The 26,647-nt window shown below is 42.9% G+C and overlaps 1 protein-coding gene across 2 annotated transcripts in view; it reads left to right on the plus strand.

The window, feature by feature from the left end:
* Window positions 1–24,884, plus strand: part of ACAD10 (acyl-CoA dehydrogenase family member 10) — a 45,999-nt gene extending 21,115 nt beyond the window's left edge. For both annotated transcript variants that reach the window (XM_069960792.1, XM_069960791.1), the window contains exons 10-21: window positions 1,749–1,899; window positions 3,153–3,298; window positions 4,724–4,897; window positions 8,197–8,597; window positions 10,674–10,814; window positions 11,753–11,890; window positions 12,695–12,785; window positions 14,415–14,573; window positions 15,244–15,416; window positions 20,241–20,384; window positions 22,398–22,475; window positions 23,424–24,884. In XM_069960792.1, coding sequence (XP_069816893.1) covers window positions 1,749–1,899; window positions 3,153–3,298; window positions 4,724–4,897; window positions 8,197–8,597; window positions 10,674–10,814; window positions 11,753–11,890; window positions 12,695–12,785; window positions 14,415–14,573; window positions 15,244–15,416; window positions 20,241–20,384; window positions 22,398–22,475; window positions 23,424–23,558 — 1,931 coding nt within the window. In that variant the 3' untranslated portion in view covers window positions 23,559–24,884. The remainder of the gene's footprint in view (window positions 1–1,748; window positions 1,900–3,152; window positions 3,299–4,723; window positions 4,898–8,196; window positions 8,598–10,673; window positions 10,815–11,752; window positions 11,891–12,694; window positions 12,786–14,414; window positions 14,574–15,243; window positions 15,417–20,240; window positions 20,385–22,397; window positions 22,476–23,423) is intronic.
* Window positions 24,885–26,647: the final 1,763 nt, after the last annotated feature.

Raw genomic sequence — 26,647 nt, forward strand, 5'->3', positions numbered from 1 at the left:
TGGAAAGATTGGTGAGAAAATTCTGGGGTTACAGATCCCAAAGAGAATAGAACTGAATGGGATGGGCTTTATATTTTGGACGACTTCTCTTTGGTAGAAGATGAGATCCTACAAAGTAACTAAAGTAAATGTGTACTGCATAGAGAGCCCGGCCCGACATTACATCTGGGATACTGTGTTCAGTTCTGGAGCCGTCACCTACAAGAAGATACTGAGAAAATAGAACGGGTCTAAAGACGGCCACAAAAATGGTGGAGGGTGTGAGACATAAAACATATCAGGAAAAACTTAAGGATTAGAGATGAGCGAACCGGGTTTGGGTTCTAGTCGATCCGAACCCGAACGTTCGGTATTTGATTAGCGGGGGCTGCTGAACTTGGATAAAGCTCTAAGGTTGTCTGGAAAACATGGATACAGCCAATGACTATATCCATGTTTTCCACATAGCCTTAGGGCTTTATCCAAGTTCAGCAGCCACCGCTAATCAAATGCCGAAAGTTCTGGTTCGGATCGACTCCAGCATGCTCCAGGTTCGCTCATCTCTATTAAGGATCTGAATCTGTTTAATCTAGAGGAAAAAGGGAAAGGGAGGACTTGATGGAAACCTTTATATATGTTACAGGAGGAAGAAGGGAAAGGGGTGACATGATGGAACATTTATATATGCTACAGGAGGAAGAAGGGAAAGGAGGACATGATGGAAACCTTTATATATGTTACAGGAGGAAGAAGGGAAAGGGACATGATGGAAACCTTTATATATGTTACAGGAGGAAGAAGGGAAAGGGGGGACATGATGGAAACCTTTATATATGTTACAGGAGGAAGAAGGGAAAGGGGGACATGATGGAAACCTTTATATATGTTATAGGAGGAGGAAGGGAAAGGAGGACATGATGGAAACCTTTATATATGTTACAGGAGGAAGAAGGGAAAGGGGGGACATGATGGAAACCTTTATATATGTTACAGGAGGAAGAAGGGAAAGGGAGGACATGATGGAAACCTTTATATATGTTACAGGAGGAAGAAGGGAAAGGGGGGACATGATGGAAACCTTTATATATGTTACAGGAGGAAGAAGGGAAAGGGAGGACATGATGGAGACCTTTATATATGTTACAGGAGGAAGAAGGGAAAGGGGGGACATGATGGAGACCTTTATATATGTTATAGGAGTAAATAAGGGTCAGGAGGGAAGTGTTTTTAGAAAAAAAAAACTGAGTTCAAGAACAAGAGGAGACAGTGAGAGGTTACTGGGGGAAAGATAAGAAGCAACATGAGAAACTATTACTTTACTGAAAGAGTAGTAGATGCTTGGAACAAACTTCCAGCAGATGTAGTTGGTAAATCTACAATAACTGGTATATACATACATCTTTCCTAAGGTAATAAGGATGGAAATACTAATATTTTAAAGGGGAACTATCAGCAGGTTAGAGGAAGGTATGTCTCTTATCTTCCTTCTTGGTGCCGTTCCGGTGCAGTTAGTCTTGTTCTCCATGGTCCGGTGAGACAGTCAGGAGTACTGGGGCACCCTTTACAAGAACAGCCCACCCCCACAGCGCCAATTCGGCCCTGGACGGCCCGCCCCTTTCTAATAATAATGAATTGAGCGGCAAGCCGGATCCTGTGCAAAAGGGACATAGCAGAGGGTTAGATTCGCCTACCCTGCGTATAATTCCCCTTTAAAGAAAAAAAATAATATATTAATACACTAACTATATACGTCTTGTGTCATTGAACAGGCGCGTACATTCAGCGTCAGGTGCAGATATGGACTAAGCAGTATAGATCTAGTGAGACCCATACAATCCCCGCCATGGAAAGACTTATCGAATGGCTGCCACAACATCTGCCGCCCAACCAAATCACCGCTGTTGTACATGGAGATTTTAGGTAAGATTAATCCTGTCCGATGCCTTCGGGCTCCACCTCGCATCTCCTGCCTGAACAGAGCGGCAGTCGGGGGACAGAGGCGGCCATGTGGTGTAGCCTCATAGACAGTGGATGGAGTGCACACACCTGACTGCCCATCTATTTACACCAGGGGTGGGGAACATTTTCTATGTCGAGGGCCGGTCGGGCATTAATAAAATCATTTGAGGGCGGCATACTGTGCGCGGCAGTTAGTAGCGTGGGTTTGCAGCACCCGGGGCAAGGCAAAGTATTGTTCCCCTAGTGCCCCTGCAATTCTAGTTAACCCTCTTTGATGCCCCTTGTACCTGATGTGAATCCTTAGTGATGCCCTGTAACCAGAGTTAACCTCCAGGGATGCCCCTGGTAGCCTCGTTAACCCCTTACTGATGTCCTTGGTAGTCTAGTTAACCCCCAGTGATGCCCCTTGTAGTCTAGTTAACCCCCCAGTCATGCCCCTGGTAGCCTAGTTAACTCCCCCAGTCATGTTCCTGGTGGCCTAGTTAACCGCCCCCCCAGTCATGTCCCTGGTGGCTCTAGTTTACCCCCCTCCCCAGTCATGTCCCTGGTGGCTCTAGTTTACCCCCCTCCCCAGTCATGTCCCTGGTGGCTCTAGTTTACCCCCCTCCCCAGTCATGTCCCTGGTGGCTCTAGTTTACCCCCCTCCCCAGTCATGTCCCTGGTGGCTCTAGTTTACCCCCCTCCCCAGTCATGCCCCTGGTGGCTCTAGTTTACCCCCCTCCCCAGTCATGCCCCTGGTGGCATAGTTAACCCCAGTGTCTGCCCCAAATAAAAAAATAAACATCCCACTCACCTTTCCTCCGCTCCCACGCTGCCCAGGTTCTCTTCTCTCCTCTATTTTGTGCCGGTCTTCTGCAGGCAGCTCGCGATGAAATGACGTCATCGTGCACGGCCCACAGGAGAAGAAAGACGTGCGGCGCTCTAGTGGGGAAGGGGACGGCACTCACAGCATCCTCCTGGCAGCTGTCACAGACACAGGAGGATGCGGTGGATGTCGGCTCCTTCCCCTTCAGAGCGCCGCACGTCACAGGGGAGCCGCGAGCCGCATCCGGAGGTTCCCCACCACTGATTTACACTGTTCTCATGATAGATGGAGGTTCCTGTGGTCAGATCCCCAGTGGTTATACGAGGCTTTGGGGATCAGTGTTGTTTATGGCTCTCTGTACGGTCACGCATTGTATTGACATGTTGACTATTATTTCCGATGGCTTTAGGTTGGATAACTTAATATTTCATCCGGAGAAGGTGGAGGTCCTTGGTGTTCTGGATTGGGAACTGTCTACCCTGGGGGATCCCTTATCAGACGTCGCTTACAATTGTTTGGCTCATTATTTGCCATCAGACCTTCCTATTCAAAAAGGTTAATATAGATCGCAGACATATATATATATATATATATACATACACATGGGGGGGGGAGTTATGAAAGACTCTGATGTACGCAGTGCTCATGTGTTGGGCGGACAGGGGGTGTGGTCTGGAGGGAGATGAGGCACCAAAACAGGACAACAAAGAGTTAATTTACAGCTACATCACCAGGCTATCTCCTCTGAAGTCAGCACTGACCTCTCTGACCTCTGAATAGTTTCATACAGCTCCCGCTGTGTAATCCTTTGTTTTCTGCTCTCTGCTGGTGACTAATCTCCTTCCTCCCCCCTCCCCTCTCCATAGGTTACACAGGGCCCGACTGATGTAAAAGAGTTGAGATTTCCTGATAATGAGCAGTGGATGAGAGAGGAGGGGGGGGGACCTGGGGAAAGTCTTTTTGAATGCAGATAATGGCATATTTGCCTAATAAACCCAATTACAAAAATTCTTAAAATCGCCTGGACTATTGATTTCTGCAAAAAAAAAAAAAAATATGACAGTGACACTTTAAGATTGGCGTACCAGCGTTCAGTGTGCAGCAATAATTCGCAGCAAATGGTGCACATAACATAACACACACTATAGATACTGGCTGTTTGGCCTTTGGCTTACATGCAGCTTCCCTAGTGGTCAACTCTTCAGCCTAACGGCCTTATTACACAACATGTATTACTGACGCAAAGATGCACCAATTAGTGAGATCGATGCTCGCTTGCGGCTCCTTTACAAGGCATGATTAATTGGCCTCTGTAGCCATTTGTGTAGCCATTAAAGGAGTACGCCGGCAATTATTTTTTTTCGAAATTAACTGGTACCAGAAAGAAATATAGAAATGTGATTTACTTCTGTTTAAAAATATCAAGTCTCCCAGTACTTATCAGCTGCTGTATGTACTACAGGAAGTGGTGTATTCTTTCCAGTCTGACACAGTGCTCTCTGCTGCCACCTCTGTCCATGTCAGGAACTGTCCAGACCAGCAGCAAATCCCCATAAAAAACCTCTCCTGCTCTGGACAGTTCCTGACATGGACAGAGACGGCAGCAGAGAGCACTGTGTCAGACTGGGGAGAATACACCACTTCCTGCAGGACATACAGCAGCTGATAAGTACTGGAAGACTGGAGATTTTAAAATAGACATCAATTATAAATCTGTTTTAACTTTCTGACAATAGTTGATTTGAAGGATTTTTTTCCCCTTTTACATGCATTACTATTGGCCACATATGTCCTGTGTACACAGAGAGATGTGCCACCAATTACAGCCACAAAAAACAACATTTATTATGCATTTTAAAAACTTTAGGGACCAAAAATGGTTAATACAGTACTGTACTCCATGGGAATCTGACACTATTACTTGTACAGTGAGGAATTTCCTCTATTTCTGGTATTAAATATTCCATTTTGTTTCCATAGGTTTAAAAAATTTCGATCTAAAAGAGTTGGGGATTCCCTCCGCAGAAGAATACTTTGAGTTGTACTGTGAAAACATGGGAATCCCGAAGGCTGAGAATCTGTATTTTTACATGGCTTTCTCATTTTTCCGAGTCGCAGCGATCCTGCAGGGTGTCTATAGGAGATCTCTCACAGGTACCGCAGACTATACCACAACATTCATTAAAGGGATAGTTCACCCTAAAAAATTTCTTTTAAATCAACTGGTGCCAGAGATTTGTAATTTACTTCTATAAAAAAAAAAATCTTCAGTCTTCCAGCACTTATCAGCTGCTGTATGTCCTACAGGAAGTGGTGTATTCTTTCCAGTCTGACACAGTGCTCTGCTGCCACCTCTGTCCATGTCAGGAACTGTCCAGAGCAGGAGAGGTTTTCTATGGGGATTTGCTGCTGCTCTGGACAGTTCCTGACATGCATGGGCCAGGAGACATCAGGAGACATCAGGAGACATAGCTGTCGGGCCAGAGTAGGTTGAAAAAGTTTTTTAAAAATCTTGCCATTCCGACAGTGCCTTGGGTCCAAGTCCTGGTCACCATCTCAACACCAATCACCCAACTGAGCCAGGGATCGGCTGAATGGGAATTTCTTTGTGCTGATATAGGGAAGTAGTGATCAGCAGGCATCCAGGGACTGGGATTCAAAAAAACAAAACAAAAAACAAAACGGATCAAAAAGCATCATTTTTTAGTGTTAGGAAAAACGCGGTCTACCCCTTTTCATGTACGTTAAAAAAAATCAAATGCGTTTTGATCCCTTTTTTTGTATAATTGAAGTCAATGGAAAAAAGGTCAAAACGTATGCACTCATGCTTCCGTTGTTTTTATTCGTTTTTCATCTGTTTTCTAAATAAGGCAATAAGTTTTTGCAATCTGTTTTTCATCCATTTTATGCAAAAAAACGGATGGAAAAACAGATGCATTTGTCTGCCTACGTTTTGATCCGTTTTTCCGTTGACTTTCATTATTTTAACCCTTAGATGACCCAGGGCGTATAGTTACGCCATGGAAGTCTGTCCCCAGACGACCTAGGGCGTAACTGTACGCCCTGGCTGTTTCTCCCGCTATGAAGCGTGCTCCGGAGCAAGTACAAGTCCCCCAAAGGGACTTCAAATGTGTAAAAAAAAAAGTTAAAAACACTAACACACTACCTCAAAACCCCTCCCCCAATAAAAGTTGAAATCACCCCCCTTTCCCATTATATAAATAAAACATATAAAAATAAATAAATAAACAAACATATAATATACCGTAGCGTGCTTAATTGTCCGATCTATTAAAATATAACAAGCGTCATTGCGAACGGTAAACGGCGTACACGAAAAAGAGGTAAAGTGCGCGGATTACCGATTTTATGTTACATTATATATAAAAAAAAAATTAATAAAAAGTGATAAAAACGTCCGATCTTCACAAATATGGTATTAATAAAAACTAGAGATCATGGCGGAAAAAATGACACCCCATACAGCCCCATAGGTGAAAAAATAAAACTGTCATAAGCGTCACAATAGGCCCATTTTATTTATAATTAATTGCCAAAAAAAAGGATTTCATTTAAAAAATATATAACATTAGAGAATCTGTGTAACCTGCATATGGTTGTGTTCGGACTGACCTATAGAATAATAGTATCATGTCGCTGTTACCATATAATGCATTACGTAGACACAGGAACCCCCCAAACGTTACCATATTGCCTTCTTTTTTACGATTTCACCAATTTATATCTTCATAAATAATAATATTTGGGATTCCGTCATACATGTTATGGTAAAATGAAAGACGCCATTACACAGTACAACTATTCCTGTAACAAATAAGCCATTACATGGCCCTGTAGATAGAAAAGTGAGAGTGCTGGAGCTCTTAGAAGGGGAGGAGGGAAAAACGGAAACACTAAGATCAAAATTTGCGCGGTCCACTGGGTCATTTTGGGCCTGGTCCTCAAAGGGTTAAAAAAAGGATCAAAGAAGGGTGCATTTTTTGATCAGTTTTTTTACAATGGAAATCAACAGAGAATGAATCAAAACAGATGCACACAAATACATCCGTTTTTTATCCGTTTTATACATAAGGCCAGGTTCACACTTCGTATTAGCCATCCGTTTTTTTCATCTGTTTCATGCAAAAACCAGATACGTTAGCGTGCGTCTATTTTGATTTGTTTTCTATTGACTTCCATTATTAAAAAACAGATCAAAACACATCCGCTTTTTTTTTTTAACGTCCTCAAAAATGTGGTCAACCACGTTTTTGTGTACGTTAAAAAAATGGATGTCTTTTTATTAGTTTTTTATTGATCTTTTTTTTTCTATAATGGAAGTCAACGGAATAACGAATACACACAAATGCATTTTTTTCAAACGATTTTTGCATAAAACGGATGAAAAAAATAGAATTCAAAATTGCAATGTGAACCCAAACTAAGGCAATCTGTTATTTTCATTTGCTTTATGAAAAAAACTGATATATTTGTCTGCATCCATTTTGATTCGTTTTTTCCATTGACTTTCATTCTAAACAAATTGAATCAAAACGCAGCCATTTTTTTTTTAGCGTACACAAAAATATGGTTGACCGCGTACGCTAAAAAAAAAAAAAAAAAAAAAGTTTAATCCTTTTTTTATCATAGAAGTCAACGGAAAAACATGCACAAAAAATACATCAGTTTTTCATAATTTTTTTGCATACAATGGATAAAATACGGATTGCAAAATCACAGCATAAAAGGAGAAATTTGGCTAAAAATTTTATTAAGGTATTGTATTGTCCCCCAACAGTTATACAAATTCCCAATATACATTTATTACGGGAAATGCTTATAAAGTGCTTGTTCCCTGCACTTACTACTGCATCAAGGCTTCACTTCCTGGATAACATGGTGATGTCACTTCCTGGATAACATGGTGATGTCACTTCCTGGATAACATGGTGATGTCACGACTCCCAGAGCTGTGCAGGCTGTGGCTGCTGGAGAGGATGATGGCAGAGGGACACTGAGGGACACAGGGCTCTGGAGGGACAGTGAGCATCCCCCTGCCATCATCCTCTCCAGCAGCCACAGCCCACACAGCTCTGGGAGTCGAGTGATGACATCACCATGTTATCCAGGAAGTGACCTCACCATGTTATCCAGGAAGTGACATCACCATATTATCTAGGAAGTGACATCACCATGTTATCCAGGAAGTGACATTACCATGTTATCCAGGAAGTGACATTACCATGTTATCCAGGAAGTGACATCACCATGTTATCCAGGAAGTCAAGCCTTGATGCAGTAGTAAGTGCGTAATTAAGTGTATATTGGTGATTTGTATACAAATACAATACTTTAATAAAAATTTGCACCAGACTTCTCTTTAACCATTTTGCCTCCTTTTATTTAATTTTTCTGAAATCTTAGTAATTGTTTTCCATCCTCTCTCCTTGTAGGACAGGCCAGTTCTGCAGATGCAGGAGCCAGTGGTAAATTAGCAGAATATATGGCCGACATAGCCTGGGATTTTGCAACAAAGGAAGGTTTTCGGGTCTTCAAATCTGAATCTGGAGACTTATCCAAAAATCCACAAAAAAGATTGTACACTACCTGGAGTCGGGCGCACAAGCTGACACCTCAGGACTGTACAACCTATGTGCCCAGAGCCGCCCTGCACTCAGAACAGAGGGGGATGCTGATCATCAGCCCTGATGGACTCTCCGCTGAGGTCAGAGGTCTGTACGCTAAATTAAAGCAATTTATGGAACTCCAGATTTACCCGGCTGAGCAAGAACTGAGAAACTATCAATTTTCTGAGAACAGGTGGAAACCACACCAACTGATTGAAGACCTTAAGGTGACAGCAAAAATAAAGACATAAATAATGTTTTTAGACAATATTATCAGAGATGAAATAGAACATTCTATGTGAATGTTTGGTCATTGCATAAATGGATACAATTGATTTACAAGAAGGGTTTACACGTTTCCTGTGGCTCATGGCTGACTTAAAGGGGTACTCCGGCGAAAAGAAAAAAAATGCTTTCATATCAACTGTAATTCACTTCTTTTAGAAAATCTCCAGTTTTCCAGTACTTATCAGCTGCTGTATGTCCTGCAGGAAGTGGTGTATTATTTCCAGTCCAACACAGTGCTCTCTGCTGTGCAATGGCTAATTAAGCCATTCAAATGCAGCTGGTCAAGCTTACAGCTGCATTTAAATGGCTTCTGTGCCCCTTGCCTGGGGACTAGTGGGGGGGATCCCTCACGGAAGGGAGATCCCTTCTTCTTACAAAGCCGTGCCTCTGCATCAGAATGACGCTGATCCTGGCTCAGTAATCCAGACCAGAGTAATACAGCAATGATCTAATCGATCAGTGCTGTATTAAATATACTGCTCTGATCTCTATGAGAGATCAGCTCTGTAATGATAAAAGTTCCCCAGGGAGACTAAAAGTTAATGTTTACAGAAAAAAAGTGTTTTTATTAATAAAAAAAAATCCCCTCCCCTAATAAAAGTTTAAATTGCCCCCTTTTCCTATTTTATAAATAAAAATAACAAAATTAACAAACATATTTGGTATCGCCGCATTCATAATCACCCGAACTATTAAACTATCCCATTTCTGATTTCGCACAGTAAACAGTGTAAGTGCAAAAAAATGCCAAAGTGCTAAATTGTTGATTTTTGGTTAAATCAAATCCAGAAAAATTGTAATAAATTGTGATCAAAAAGTGACATATATGCAATCAAGGTACCGATATAAAGTACAGATCATGGCGCAAAAAATGACACCTCACACAGCCCCATAGACCAAAGGATAAACTTGTAATAGGGATGGGAATAGAGCAATTTTAAGTAACATCTCGGGGTTTTTTTGTTTTTTTTTTAAGATTTTCATTTTTTAAAAGGCATCAAATAAAATAAAAGTTATACAAGTTACATATTGTTGTAATCGTACCGACTTAAGGAACATAGATGACATGCCAGTTTTCCTACCCCAAATCAAGAGAACTGCACCTTTTTTTTAACAGTTTTACTGCCCAAGTATTTTTTTCCCGGTTTAGCATGCAAATTTAATGGAAAATTAAGTCTGTCATTGCAAAGTATAATTGGTGTTGAAAAAAGTATGGGCTCATGTGGGTCTGTAGGTAAAAAAATGCAAGCGCAAACGCATTGTTTATAAACAAGGAGGCAAAAATGTAAATTGGCCCAGGATGGAAGGAGTTAATGTCTATTGCATTTTATGTGCTCATTTGAAAAAAAAAAAATTTCGCCGGAGCACCCCTTTATGCTAAATCTGCTGACAAGTTACTACAAAGAAAAGTAGGGGAGCAGAGAGGCAGAAATGACGGCCAGACTTGCTTCATCTATGTTTGCATGGCTGAGAATAGAGATTACTACTTGGTCAGTGTGTGGAGCTCTGTGTCGGGAACCTGGAGAGAGAGAGATAATATAAAGCAAATAAAAGATAGTAAAAGCACATGGAGAAACAAATGGAATAATAATGGTCTGAATACTGATGTGAGAGGTATGTTAAAGGGGTGGAATACCCATAGGCAGCTGTGTCCTATTCCACAGGCTGAGCTGCAATACCAGACAGAGGCCATGAACAAGTGTGGCGCTGTTTCTGGAAGAAAAGAGAAATCTTTTCCTATACTAGGACAACCCCTTTAAGTTACAGGAGGTAGTAAGTGTATCCCTGTCACTTTACAAAACTTTTAACAAGTCCAAGGAGGACATTTATTAAGAGCGGGGGTCATGGCTGGTGTACACCCTGGAGAAGGCAAGAATCTGCACCTTCTCTGTGGCAAACGCAAGGGGTGCAACCTTGATAAGTGTCCCCCGAGGTGCCTTCTGTCTATTTTGTGATGTCATTTTTCCCTTTAAACCAAGGGGTTAACTGCTGGAACTCTGCTTTGTACGTTACAGGAAAAGGCCAAGGGTCAGGGGTTATGGAATCTTTTCCTTCCGTTGGAGAGTGACCCAGAGGGCAAGTATGGTGCCAGGCTGACCAACATGGAGTACGCCCATCTCTGTGAGCTGATGGGGACGTCTCTTTATGCACCTGAGGTTTGTTATGCAGGATATACTACCTGGAGGCATTTATTATAGGCCTCTAGTCGCCCGACAAAGACTGGAAACGCCTTGGGCCGCTATACATCAATATCAAGACACATCCAGCAAAAAACATGTCTTCCCTTTGCAGTATACGTTTTTTAAAGGGGTACTCCAGTGAAAATCTTTTTCTTTAATATCAACTGGTTTTCGAAAATTATATAGATTTGTAATTTACTTCTATTAAAAATCTCTACTTATCAGCTGCTGTATGTCCTGCAGGAGGTGGTGTATTCTTTCCAGTCTGACACAGTGCTCTCTGCTGCCACCTCTGTCCATGTCAGGAACTGTCCAGAGCAGCAGCAAATCCCCATAGAAGACCTCTCCTGCTCTGGACAGTTCCTGACATGGACAGAGGTGGCAGCAGAGAGCACTGTGTCAGACTGGAAAGAATACACCACTTCCTGCAGGGCATACAGCAGCTGATAAGTACTGGAAGGCTGGAGATTTTTTTAATAGAAGTAACTTACCAAGTCTCTTGCAGTTTCTGACACCAATTGATTTGAAAGGAAATCTTTTTTGGTGAACTATCCCGTGATACTGTATTAGGGAGCTTGGGAATAAGGCAGAGCAGAGAATGCCCATAATCTGCTTTACACTGGTGCATAATGTCATTTGTATTGGAGAATGAATATATTGGGGGAGATTTATCAAACATGGTGTACAGTGAAACTGGCTCAGTTGCCCCTAGCAACCAATCAGATTCCACCTTTCATTCCTCACAGACTCTTTGGAAAATGAAAGGTGGAATCTGATTGGTTGTTAGGGGCGACTGAGCCAGTCTCACTTTACACCATGTTTGATAAATCTCCCCCTCATTGTGTTTTTATGGTCATTGTTTTACTTTCCTTATTACTTTTATGTGACACTATTACTTTTTTTATGATATTTAGATATTTAATTGCGCGGCCCCGGACACAGGAAACATGGAGGTGCTGGTTCGGTATGGAACAGAAGAACAGAAGGATCAGTGGTTAAAGCCGTTATTAGAAGGGGAGATCCGATCCTGTTTTGCAATGACTGAACCGCAGGTAAGTGAATGGGTGTAGGACATGCTATGCGCCAGGCCTCGTGTGTATCATGCTTCCTGTTCCTGCTAAAACTTATGAAATGTCTCCACCTCTCTCACAGTTTTTCAGCTTGAGCTTTCACTGATTATTCTTACTTTTTTTATCTTTATATTCATCTGTCAGATGTTACTTTTTTTTAAAAAGGGGTATTCCACTCAAACATAAATTTTGATATGTTGCTGCCTATGGTGACACTAACAATTCCTTCCATTATTATCTATTCAGTCTCCTTCCCCCAGTTCTCAGCTGCTGCTTTCTGCTGAAGGCACAAAAATCTGTGTGTGAGCTTTTCTTTCTGTCTCACCCTCCCTTCTGAGATGGCTGATGTAAACAAGTCCCTGACTGGCTTTATCTGCAACTTTGTAGCTTCTTTGTAATGCTGGGAGGGGGAATCTGATGTTAAGTTGCTGATGATCTCACTGTGATTACCCTCTGAGCATTACATAGAAGCTACAATGTTGCAGATAAAGCCTGTCAGAGACTTGTTTACATCAGCCTTCTCAGAAGGGAGGAGGGGGAAACAGAGAGAAAAGCTCACTCACAGATTTTTGTGTCTTCAGCAGAAAGCAGCAGCTAAGAACTGGGGGAAGGAGACTGAATTGATAATAACAAGTATGGAAGGAATTGTTAGTGTCACCATGGGCAGCAACATATCAAAAGTTATGTTTGACTGGAATACCCCTTTAATGAGTCTTCTGTTTGCCTTTAATCTGGCACTGAAGCACCCAGGTTGGTGACAATGCCCTCTTATTGCTTCTTTATTAGGTTGCCTCTTCTGATGCCACCAATATTGAATCATCAATCGTGGAAGATGGAGATTCATTCATCATTAATGGACGTAAATGGTGGACGTCAGGTGTGGAATTAAAAATCTAGAACCTTTATCTAGCAACTTCCTGTGTGTTAAAAAAAAAGGTTTCTTATAAGCACTTTACTTTTATATTGAAGTCTAAAACATTGATAAGTTTGGCCCTTACATACTCCTAAAGAATCCCCAGGTTTGATAGCGTGTTTAATTCTTATATTGCTGGAATGCATGTGTCGAGTCTTAAAGGGGTCGTCTAGCGAAAATCTTTTTCTTTCAAATCAACTGGTGTGAGAAAGTTATATAGATTTGTAATTTATTTCTATTAAAAAATCTCAAGTCTTCCCATACTTATCAGCTGCTGTATGTCATGCAGGAAATTTTGTTTTATTTTCAGTCTGACACAGTGCTCTCTGCTGCCATCTCTGGCCGAGACAGGAACTGTCCAGAGCAGGAGAGGTTTTTTATGGGGATTCATAGAAAACCGAGACAGAGTTCCTGTCTCGGTCAGAGGTGGCAGCAGAGAGCACTGTGTCAGACTGAAAATAAAACATCACTTCCTGCAGGACATACAGCAAACTTGAGATTTTTTAATAGAAGTAAATTACAAATCTATATAACTTTCTGATATCAGTTGATATGAAAGAAAAAGATTTTCGCTGGACAACCCCTTTAATGCCCATGGTCGATAACTGGTGGCAGCATCTATCTGGGGTCTGTGGACTGTGCTGAGCTATGATTTATGCTTATTTGTAGTCAGACAGTGAATTTCCTTTTACATTGCCCAATATGTGGCTTTGCAAGGACGCAGATGAGCGCCAATCACCAAGATCAGCGCTCATTCAGAATGCCCTCAGATCATTTATGCCGGGCCGCACAAACAATCCCTGCGTTGTTTGTATGGCCATTTAAATACATTGCTGTTGGCTTCATACATCCCCAGTTTACACATTTTAGTTCGTCCAACAGTGATACATTTTAGTGCAGCCCAAAAGATGTGATCAGCAGTGTGCTCCGTCCTCAGCTGATCGCTGTCACTATTACATGGGATGATTATTGTTTCTAGCAACACTCCTTGCCAAAAATTGCCCCATGTAAAGGGCCCCTAAGGTAAGACTAACGGTGCGTGTACACAGGCAGATTTATCTGACAGATTTTGGAAGCCAAAACCAGGAATGGATTTGAAAAAAGGAGAAATCTCAGTCTTTCCTTTATGACCCGTTCCCTGTTTATGGTCTGTTCCTGGCATTGGCTTAAAAAATCTGTCAGATAAATCTGCCTGTGTAAACGCACCATAAGGTTGCATTTACACACACAGACTTATCTGACAGATTTTTTAAACCGAAGCCAGGAATGGATCTGAAAAGAGGAGAAATCTCAGTCTTTCCTTTATGGCCTGTTCTCTGTTTATAGTCTGTTCCTGGCTTTGGCTTCAAAAATCTGTCAGATAAATCTGTCTGTGTAAACCCTCTGTAAGGGCCCTATTACCTATTTATTTGACAGATTTTTGAAGCCAAAGCCAAGAACAGACTATAAACAGGGAACAGGTCATAAAGGAAAGACTGAGATTTCTCCTCTTTTCAGATCCATTGCTGGTTAAAATGTAATGTTTTGTAATTTTTTCCCATCATTTTCCTATATGGGGATGGAGAGATAAAGGTACCGTGGTTTTTTTTTAAGGTGCACTTGATCCACGATGTAAAATCTGTATCTTTATGGGGAAGACCGATCCAGATGCTCCTCGCCATAAACAGCAAACAATGATCTTGGTTCCAATGGCCACACCTGGAGTGACGGTCCTGAGGCCTCTGACTGTCTATGGATTAGATGATGCTCCAGGTATGAGGCGTCATTCCAAGTAATTCTTTACATTAAATAGCCTTATAATATAAAGTATACTTGTTAGTACTGGGAACTTTACCTTAAAGGGACAGTGTAATCAGAAAATGTATATTTTATAAATTGTATAAATAATGTTTTTATGAATTTTTGGTGACATATTTTATAATTTTCCATTTTTCTATCTATATTATAAAATAATCCTAATATCTTGCAGTTCTCATTTTCACCACTGGGGCTAAAACTAATCTGAGACTTCCTGTTGTGTTGGTGGTGATAAGAGGAGGCTGCAGTAAAATGATCTGTACAGCATTGTCATGTGACACCAGTAGATAGAGGAGACAATAGCAGCTCCCTGTGGAATGACCTTTTCACAGGTCACAGAGCGCGCTCAGTAATGTCTCACATTCATCTCAAGGGGACAGAGTCTGTCTATTGCCGTCTATGTCCATGAGTCTTGCTGTAAAGCGTGTCGCTAAATGCTGTAAAGAACAGCCAAGGCAAGAGGGCCGCACCCATCACAATGTACAAAAAGTGAATTTATAAATAAATTACAGCCAAAAAATAGAAACAGATTAGAATAAAAGAACAAGTTTAGTAAAATAAATTTTACGTGACACATTGCCTTTATGTTCATGTTCCAACTTCATTGTCCTGTTCCCGTCCGCAGCTGGACATGGAGAATTGCGCTTTGACAATGTGCGAGTGCCTAAGAAGAATATACTGCTGGGGAGAGGAAGAGGATTTGAGATTGCACAAGGCAGACTGGGCCCGGGAAGGATACACCATTGTATGAGACTGATCGGAAATGCAGAGAGGTCCTTGTCTCTAATGAAACAAAGAGTAAGGCGACGTTCCCTGCATTACCCCTGTGTATAACACTGTCAGTATAGGCGACCTATGTACTGTACTGTTATACACCAGTGATGCATATGTGTAAAGTTATATACGATTTGTGTATTCCTCATGCATGGGGAGTTTTAGGAGTGCTGAAGTAGTAGTACCTGGAGGAAGGACATGGAGATACTATGCAGGTGTTGTCTATGGACAGATACGATGTGGGACCCCAGTGGTACAAAGGCCACATTGCTATATACTGGTATATGACGGTACTTAGTACTTGTGGTGTTACTATGTTTACCTTAGCACTGTGAGTGTTTCCTGCGGTGACCTATGACCCATATCTAACGAGTTGTAATCTTTGTTTGTTTTCCTATTACAGAGTACATAGTTCACGATTATGGGACAAGTAGAGAGAGATCCACCCAAATAGTAAAGATTTCCCATTTTTTACCGTATGAATATTCTATTTTATGACTTTCTGCCCTTTGAAATATATTCAGAGCTATTTTTGTCATTTTATGGGGTTGTTCTCATAGACGTCACCGTATTGCCCTTTATTGCTGTGATAAAACAGAGCGGGGTATTTGTTAAAGCATATCCCATACTTCCAACATTTAAATAAACCTGCATGGTATTAGTACCTCGTGGTAACAAGGTGATTTTTAGACTGGCGTTGCTGTTTGGGGTCCTCATTGAGCCCCTCGGGGTTCCTTCTATGATGCTGGAGAAAATGCACTGGACTGAATAGGCCGAGGGGGTTATTTACAGTACAGTATTATGGATGGTATGGGGGCTGGAAAGGGCTAATGGATGTACTTTGTCTGCAAGATGCTATATGAACTGAAAGTACACCAGTAGGAGAGAGTATTACAGTGGGGAAGGGCATCACAGCACTGTGTACATAGTATATATGAGAATTTACAAAAGGAATAGTTGCCTAGAACTTTATGGTTGGTAAGAAATAAGGAAACCTTGATTTACCTTTCAGGCAGAGTGTGGACCCTCTGGACGAGGTAAATAGGTTTAGGATGCATGTGCACAGTCCAGACTCTCTTCTCTCTAAGCCAGGCCCCGAATCCCTGTATTATGTCCTGATCTCTCTGCTGCTAGAGATGGAAGACCCCCAACAACAGGCAGTGCACAGAAGTTTGTATGAAAGTGAGACATCTAGTGGCCAAGACATTAGAGCTGTTTTCTGGGATAAGGTGATTCTTTTTTGGCGACTGAAGTGTTTTTAAATTTGTTAAAAATCACAAAGGATATCAAATGGAGGAAAGTGATTTGAAGGGGAACTATCAGGAGGTTAGACAAATCTAATCTAATGTCCCTATTGCACTGGAGACACCGAGGAGGAAGGTACGTCTCATACAGTATGTCTCTAACCTTCATCCTCTGTACCGTTCTGGTTAGTCGTGTACTCCACGGTCCAGTGAGACCATTAGAGCACTGCCCACCCCCATAGAGCCGATCTTCTCCAAGCTGACCCGCCCCTTTCTAATGATAATGAATAGAGCGGGCCAGCTAGGGACTGGCCAAATCGGCGCTATGGGGGCGGGCAGTGCTCCTAACGGTCTCACCGGACTGTGGAGCTAACTGCACCGGAACAGTAACGAGGTTGAAGGTAAGAGACATACTATACTATAAGAGACATACCATCAGGGCCGGCTCCAGGTTTTGGTGGGCCCTTGGGCGACAGAGCCCCAGCGGGCCCCTTTGTATAGTAAATCATGTGGCATCACTTTTAGAGGGTCTCTATCTCTGCATTCTGTGTAGGTATACAACTGTGTATTATATACTTATTATCCTCCTGTATGTGTGTGTATATATCTCCCCATTCTGTGTAGGTATACAACTGTGTATTATATACTTATTATCCTCCTGTATGTGTGTGTATGTATCTCTCCATTCTGTGTAGGTATACAGCTGTGTATTATATACTTATTATCCCCCTGTACGAGTGTGTATATATATCTCCATTCTGTGTAGGTATACAGCAGTGTATTTTATACACACTCATACAGGAGGAGGATAATAAGTATATAATACACTGCTGTATACCTACACAGAATGGAGATATATACTGTACACACTCATACAGGGGGATAATAAGTATATAAACACAGCTGTATACCTACACAGAATTGAGAGATATATACACTCATACAGGAGGATAATAAGTATATAATACACTGCTGTATACCTAAACAGAATGGAGATATACAGTGTATATATATATATATATATATATATATATATATATATATATACACACACACACACACACACACACTCATACAGGAGGATAATAAGTATATAATACACTGCTGTATACCTACACAGAATGGAGAGATATATACACACTCATACAGGAGGGGGATAATAAGTATATGTCTCTCCATTCTGTGTAGGTATACAGCAGTGTATTATATACCTATTATCCCCCCCTGTATGAGTGTGTGTGTGTATATATATATATATATATATATATCCATTCTGTGTAGGTGATCAGCAGTGTATTATATACTTATTATCCCCCCCTGTATGAGTGTGTGTGTGTGTGTATATGTATGTATGTGTATATATATATATATATATATATATATATATATATATATATATATATATATATCCATTCTGTGTAGGTGATCAGCAGTGTATTATATACTTATTATCCCCCCCTGTATGAGTGTGTGTGTATATATATATATATATATATATATATATATATATATATATACTTATAATACACTGCTGATCACCTACACTAAATGGAGAGAAAAAAAATAGCAATACAACAGTGGATTTATTGCATATTGTGACTCCCCCATGGAAAGTAAAGGGGAAAATCTGCCACAGGTGACCCTACCTTCCTACTCCCAGCACACATAGACAGATACTCATACACAACACCTGCATAGACTTACACACACAACACTAGCATACAGACTTACACACACACAACACCTGCATAGACTTACACACACACACAACACCTGCATACAGACTTGCACACATATGCATGTATACTCAGTCACACATACACTCACCTCTGTATCTGGCAGTCCTGTTACATCTTCTCCCTCTGCCGGGGCTGCTGTGGAGGTCAGGAGACCCAGGAATACAGTAGGGGGCAGGGAAGCACAGCACAGGCAGCACTGTGAGGAGGCTTCTGGGCCCTGACCTGCTGTTTGGCCTCTACAGGCTGCCGTGCAGTGAGCCCCGCCCCCCTCTCCTCTGGTCCGACGCTGAGAGACTGAGGCCTGGAGGAGCCACAAAATGACTTAAGTGGCTCACCAGCGCCCCCCTCATCCCTGCGCCCGGCTCATCCCCCCTCCCCCCACAGCCTCAGGTAATGATGTGTGCGCTCACCACCTGCACACAGTGTGATGTGTGTCAGTGTGTGAGCGCAGTGAGAGGGGAAGAAATGGGTGGGCAAGTGCAGGGGGGCCCCTTGAGGCACTGTGGGCCCCGGCACTTGCCCGAGTATGCCTGGTGCTGACGCCGGCCCTGCATACCATCATTCTCCACCTCTCCTGTGCAGTAGGGACATATCAGCAGGTGAGATTCGTCTTACCTGCTTATAGTTCCCCTTTAAAACATTACTTATGATGTTACAATTAGGACAGGTAAAAAAAAATATATACATTACCTGGAATGAAAAGGTTAAAGTGTTCCTCCGATGTGAAGGTCTTTTTTTGTGAAAAATGGCAATTGTGTCAGCAATTTGGTGCTGGAATCGGCTCCCAAGCTCCTGCTCTCCCCGCATATATCTTTTCCTTATAAGACGATCTTCCTCCTGCATCTACATTGCTGCTGTCTCCGCTCCATAGACTTACATTATGCTGGAGACAAGAGCTATGGAGATGCAGCGGAAACTCCGCCTCAGAAGGTAGAGCTGCTAAGTGGTCACAGCTGGCGGGAAACATCTCCAGTCATCCCACCTCTCTGGGGGCGTTGGCGTATAGTGCCGACCCTCCCAGAGAGGAGAGATTAGCGATGATGTTTCCTGCCAGCTGTGACTAGTTAGCAGGTTAGGACCCCCCATTCTTATATAGGTTGGATTTACATACAGCACAGGTCACGTACAAAGTCCATTTTCTTGCCATATGAGAAACGGTAATAGCGATATGTCTGGACACAGTGCTGGAGCCTATATTATAGCTGCAGACAGGATTAGAGGGAACCTGTCACCCACCCTACCCCTTAATAAAGATTTTTATACTTACCCTCTTGGTCTCGGTGACCCTCTGGATGTCGGTGGCATTGCTGAGAAATCCCAGCTCCTTTTCTTTACTCGTATTATGCTAATGAGTCCGACGTCCATAGGGAATTACCGTTCAGGCATCTACAGCGTCACCGGGATTGAGAGGGTGAATATAAAAAGTTTTATTACGAGTTAGGGAGGGTTTTGCCCTGGTCCCGCGTGACAGGTGGTTCCCTTTAAGTTGATTCTTGACAACTTTCTGTAGTTCTTTTTGGAAACAGTCTCCTTCATATCTTTAAAGTGATACCCCCCCCCCTTACTCTACGCTTAGATGCTGCACACTCTATATATACCTGTATACCACTTATCTGTGTCTTCTTTCTACTCTAAAATCTCTCTATTTTATTGGTGGACAGTGTAATTCTGGGCAGGGAGATGGAGGCCAAGTGCAGTCAAGCCCCGCCCCTAATTTACATTGTCCACCAATAAAGCGAGAGAGGGGGGGGCAGTATCACTTTAATTTATGTCTATATCAATATGAAAAGCTGCTGTACATGGCAACAGGACTGGAGATCACTAGCGGCATCTATTCCACCCTTATCCTTCTGTATCATCATCAGGTAAAATCGAGAATCGCTTTTGGTAAACCGTTGGCTGAACAAGGGACGATCCTAGCAGATATCGCCAAATCCAGAGCGGAGATTGATCAGGCCAGGCTTCTGGTGCTTAAAGCCGCCCATCTTATGGATACCGTAGGCAATAAGGTAAACTCTTACCCCGCTGATAGGAATGGTGCTAGAAGATCTAGGAGTGTATTAGAGAGCCTGTAAACCCGCCATGCGGTGATACTGACTGACATAGCGTCCTGCTGGGATCCGACATAACATCAATCCCTCTTTACCCCCTGATGAAAAAAACGATGCTTTTGTGTGCATCCATCTGATCCATTTTTATATTTACTTCCATTATAAAAGGATCAAAATGCATCTGTTTGGGGTTTTTTAGTGTGGTGTGGTTGACCACATTTTTGTGTACGCTAAGAAGAAACTGATCCATTTTATCATCTTTTTTTATAATGGAAGTCAATGGAAAAAAGGATCAGAACGGATGCACACAAATGCATTTTTTATCAGTTTTTTTTTTTTGCATAAAACAGATGAAAAAAAAAACAGATTGCAAAAATGCAGTGTGAACCGAGCCCAACGATTTGATGTAATTCCGCAATCGTTCACTAATCGTTCAGTGTAATTCCACATTATTCCTTCTTTTGCCGGAATCAGATGGAGTGACCGATCGTAGTGACCATTGTAACTAATGACTGTCGTTCTGTGTAATATGGTGAACGATTTCTGGATATCGATAAACAATCTCGTTTGCAATCGTTAATCGTTAAAAATCGCTTAGTCTAATAGTACCCTAAGTCCCTTTTGCAAGACAGTGATCAGCCGAAGAGCCGATCATCACCAGATTGTTGTCTTTCAGTAGGTTTAAAAATCATCAGCCACCGACCACACATCGCCACGTACAATAGCAGGTGGGCGGCCGGCGGCTGATGAAACAGCATATGGAAAGTAATACTTACCTGTCACACTCCCTGGTGCCTTCCTGACATTATTGAGAAAAAAAGTGTAAAGGGAAACTAACATCAGGGTAGACGACACTGCTGTTATGTTTCCATAGTGCACAGAATACTGAGAATGGAGTTATTCGTCTACCATCGTCTTCGGCACCATTTTCGCTAACTCTTCGCATTAATCAATATGTAAATTAGGCTGTTTAGTATAGTGGGGGTGGGACTACCACCCTCCGTGCATGAATCCACCCCACTGGCCTGCCCCTTCTCATGAATATTCACCCAACCTGAGGGGGGCAGGCTGGTGGGGTAGATCAGTGGACTGAGGGTGGTAGTCACGTACCTAGTGCACCAAGCAGAAATCAATAGTACAAGCAATTTTAAGAAACTCTGTAGTAGGTTTTATTAGCCAAAAAGCCTCTTTTTGTACTCAAAAAGCTGTTTCCCAGCCCCCCCCTTTCTTATATGCTCATTATCGGGCAAAGCTGTCTACATTACAAAGGAGCAAAGTGAAGACTGGTTTGCTGAGTCCATTATAACTTATAGAGGGGGAAGGGGCTGAGGGGGATGAGTGAGCAGGAAGGGCAGAAAAGCAGCTGTATAGTTTGGGGACTGTCTGGGCACATAAAACGCTGGATTCAGAGGTCAGAAAGATCAGTGCTTATCTAGGAGCTTGGTGAGAGAAGATTGCAGGATTTAGTGTTTTGCAGGGCTGCCTTTTCTCCTCTCCGTGCTCACTCACCCCCCTCGTCCCCTCCCCTCTCCATAGAGCATAATGGACACAGAAATCCTGCTTCTTTTGAAGTGAGGGGGGAGGTAGGAAAACAGCTTTTTGAACACAGAAGGAAGCTCTCTTGCTTAATAAAACCTATTACAGAGTTTCTTAAAATCGTTAAAAAAAATCGTCAAAAAATTTGTACTATTGATACTTATTGATTTCTGAAAAATGACATTTACATGGCAGTTACACTTTAAATATAGAAGTAATTCTTCAGACAACCCCTTTAAGATGTTAACCGCAGCATGGATTTATAGTATATTGAACATCTGTTTTGTATATATAATCTCACATTTTCTAATCATAACAATAACAAACTAATAGTAAAAAAAACTATTTTGAAAGCCGCTTTACATCAATGTGTGAATCGATTTTTAGTCTAACTTTATTTTACACGTTTTATGCTTATTTCACGTCTTTCTATAGGAAGCTGCTTTAGAAATTGCTTTGATTAAAATGGTCGCCCCGACTATGGCTCAAAATGTTGTTGACCGAGCAATTCAGGTAAAAACGATATTCTAGTGATCAGTCTATGGGATGCTGATATTTTACACTGTGCTTGTGGGGTTTGAAGTAGTTGTGTCCTATGAAGCAGATACATTGGTTTATCTGTGTATTGTATGTAGTATTATATGCTTGGAGTTCCTAGACACTAATATTTTGACGCAGTTTTAGCAGTCTAGCAATTCAAGCCACGTCCCTTCCCTCCAGACCGTACCCAGCCAAGCCATACACCCCTGCTGTACAAGCTACGGTCTAAAACACATCATAAATAGTATTGATACTAAGGTGGCGCAAATTTTTGGAATATTAAATCTGCCATAATGTATCGGTTTTGGTCCAACATTCCTTTGTGTGATAACTTTTTGCCATAAAACAGCATAAAATGGTATTTGTAAAGACGCAGTGATTATTTTTAGTGTATTATTGTTGGTTGAGTTCCTTTTATTATAGGGGTACTCCAGTGATTTTTTTTTCTTTCATATTAACTGGTCTCAGAAAGCTATGTAGATTTGTAATTTACTTCTATATAAAAATCTCAAGTCTTCCAGTACTTATCAGCTGCTGTACGTGCTACAGGAAGTGGTGTATACTCTCTAGTCTGACACAGTGCTCTCTGCTGCCACCTCTGTCCATGTCAGGAACTGTCCAGAGCAGCAGCAAATCCCCATAGAAAACCTCTCCTGCTCTGGACAGTTCCTGACATTAACAGAGGTGGCAGCAGAGAGTGCTGTGTCAGAGTGGAGAGAATACATCACTTCCTGCAGTACATACAGAAGCTGATAAGTACTGGAAGACTCGAGATTTTTAAATTTGAAAGTAAATTACAAATTTGTATAACTTTCTGATAATAGTTAATTTGAAATAAAAAAAAATTGCTGGAGTTCCCCTTTAAACTTCCATTTATCCAAAATATCCTTAATAAAACCTATTACCATCGTTCTCTTTCAGGCTTTCGGAGCTGCAGGACTCAGTAATGACTTCCCTCTTGCTCAGTTTCACGCCTGGGCACGGGCACTGCGTTTGGCTGACGGACCTGATGAAGTTCACCGAACAGCTGTGGCTAAAATAGAACTGAAACATTAGCACCTGTGATATATATATACGGAACCACCACCGGATTCTCTCATCTATAAATCACTACAGTAAATTGGTTGAATGCTCCGAATCACTACACACCTGGTGGTAACCCATAGGGAGTACAGCGAGCGTCTGGGGTGAAGACCGATGGGGGTTATGATATGTCCATGAACGCTGATCGGGAGGACCGGCTTTAATGTGTGGATTATGGTACTCGGTGTATTTCTTACAGCGGTGATGAGATATCCGTCCTGATAAACGTGGCTGTAGAGTCTACCACAAAAGTGACCCCTGCTCCCCAATCCTGCTCATACAGATCTGGAGACTCCGGTACAGGACTGTCTATGAATTACATGACGGCTCTGATAAAGGGACGTTCTTCCTCGCTGCTATAATTGTACTAAACAGACATGAAAGGGTCACTGTCATAGAGAGGGGGCTAAAGGTTTGGTCAGTCTGCGTTTTCAGGCTGTCACCAGTCAATAGAACAAGTCGGTAGAAGCTTCGGCAGGAGGTGGATTCTGTAGTAAAAGTCCTATTACACCAAGCAGTTATCGGCCATATTTGTTTGATCATTGTTTGGTGCAATAGGTCATGTTCTAAGGCAACGATCAGCCGATCATGCACGATGTCGGCTAATCATCGTCTTTGAAACTTTTGACATGTCTCTATGTGACTGTGACACTTTAAAGTGAACCAATCATATTTTATAAGTAAGGCTACTAGCAGTGCCTGAAAGACGTGCTAAAACGCTGCCTCACCATGTGTCCTGTGGCTGCTGGAGAGACTTTAGCTGCTGAAACTGAGGGCCCTGTTACACGGCAAGTGAGTACCGACCTGTCATGTTCCCTGCTCGTTGTCTGTGCTATTACACGCAGAGACAGTGAGCAGGGAGGAGCGATGGGATCTTTAGATTGTCCGGGTGGCCCATAGAAGACAGTGGCGGTCTGCTGCTGCCTATTACACAGCAATGGCCGGCCGACCTTTGTTGTCGTTTTAATATAAAATGCTGAAAAACAACAATCAACCAACATCGTGCATATCAGCTGATCGTTGTATTTCAGCATGAGCTATTACACCAAACAGTTATTATCAGCCAAGTACGTCCGGTAATCATTTTCTCTAATAGGGCTCTTAGTGTTGCATTTCGGTGCACAATAAAGCCGGGAACTAGTCTTCTGGGCGGGGAGGTAGTCATCTGGGCTGTGACTAGTCACAGCTCTCTGCTTGTCTACGCACACTGCGGGATGACTGACAGGATAAGCGACTTCTTACTGGTATCATTTCCTGTCAGTCATCCTACAGAGCGTGCTGACAGGCAGAGAGCAGCGACTAGTCACAGCCCAGGTGACTACCTCCCCGCTCAGATGACCAGTTCCCGGCTCCTGTGCGAGAATAAGAGAGTTTCAGCAGCTAAAGTCTCTCCAGCAGACACAGGACACACGGTGAGGCAGCGGTGCAGCACGTCTTCTGGGCGCTGCTAGTACCGTTACCCGGAAAATTGGTTCACTTTAAGAAATGATTTGTGACAATAAATATGCTTTATTTTATTATTTCTTTTATAAATTTGTTTGAAAAGACAAAAATCTGATTAGCGTCTAATAAAATTACAAATTAGAGACTTTGAGTCTATTCATTTATCTGTACTTGTTTTTTTTTTTGTCTCCAGTCATTAAACAATGCTTCCCCCTGTGCCAGTCACTAAACCCATGCCCTAGCCCTGTGCCAGTCATTAGACCCATGCTTCCCCCTGTGCCAGTCACTAAACCCATGCTTCCCCCTGTGCCAGTCACTAAACCCATGCCTTCCCCCTGTGCCAGTCACTAAACCCATGCCGTCCCCCTGTGCCAGTCACTAAAGCCATGCTTCCCCCTGTGCCAGTCACTAAAGCCATGCTTCCCCCTGTACCAGTCATTACACCCATGCTTCCCCCTGTGCCAGTCACTAAACCCATGCCTTCCCCCTGTGCCAGTCACTAAAGCCATGCTTCCCCCTGTGACAGTCACTAAACCCATGCCTTCCCCCTGTGCCAGTCACTAAACCCATGCCTTCCCCCTGTGCCAGTCACTAAAGCCATGCTTCCCCCTGTGCCAGTCATTAGACCCATGCTTCCCCCTGTGCCAGTCACTAAACCCATGCCTTCCCCCTGTGCCAGTCACTAAACCCATGCCTTCCCCCTGTGCCAGTCATTACATCCATGCCTCCCCGTGCCAGTCACTAAAGCCATGCTTCCCCCTGTGCCAGTCACTACACCCGTGCTTCCCCCTGTGCCAGTCACTAAACCCATGCCTTCCCCCTGTGCCAGTCATTACATCCATGCCTCCCCCTGTGCCAGTCATTAGACCCATGCTTCCCCCTGTGCCAGTCACTACACCCGTGCTTCCCCCTGTGCCAGTCACTAAACCCATGCTTCCCCCTGTGCCAGTCACTACACCCGTGCTTCCCCCTGTGCCAATCATTACATCCATGCCTCCCCCTGTGCCAGTCACTACACCCATGCCTCCCCCTGTGCCAGTCACTAAACCCATGCCTTCCCCCTGTGCCAGTCACTAAACCCATGCCTTCCCCCTGTGCCAGTCACTAAAGCCATGCTTCCCCCTGTGACAGTCACTAAACCCATGCCTTCCCCCTGTGCCAGTCACTAAACCCATGCCTTCCCCCTGTGCCAGTCACTAAAGCCATGCTTCCCCCTGTGACAGTCACTAAACCCATGCCTTCCCCCTGTGCCAGTCACTAAACCCATGCCTTCCCCCTGTGCCAGTCACTAAACCCATGCCTTCCCCCTGTGCCAGTCACTAAAGCCATGCTTCCCCCTGTGCCAGTCATTAGACCCATGCTTCCCCCTGTGCCAGTCACTAAACCCATGCCTTCCCCCTGTGCCAGTCACTAAACCCATGCCTTCCCCCTGTGCCAGTCATTACATCCATGCCTCCCCGTGCCAGTCACTAAAGCCATGCTTCCCCCTGTGCCAGTCACTACACCCGTGCTTCCCCCTGTGCCAGTCACTAAACCCATGCCTTCCCCCTGTGCCAGTCATTACATCCATGCCTCCCCCTGTGCCAGTCATTAGACCCATGCTTCCCCCTGTGCCAGTC

This window comes from Dendropsophus ebraccatus, chromosome 3 (genome assembly GCF_027789765.1).
Source record: "Dendropsophus ebraccatus isolate aDenEbr1 chromosome 3, aDenEbr1.pat, whole genome shotgun sequence".
NCBI lineage: Eukaryota > Metazoa > Chordata > Amphibia > Anura > Hylidae > Dendropsophus > Dendropsophus ebraccatus.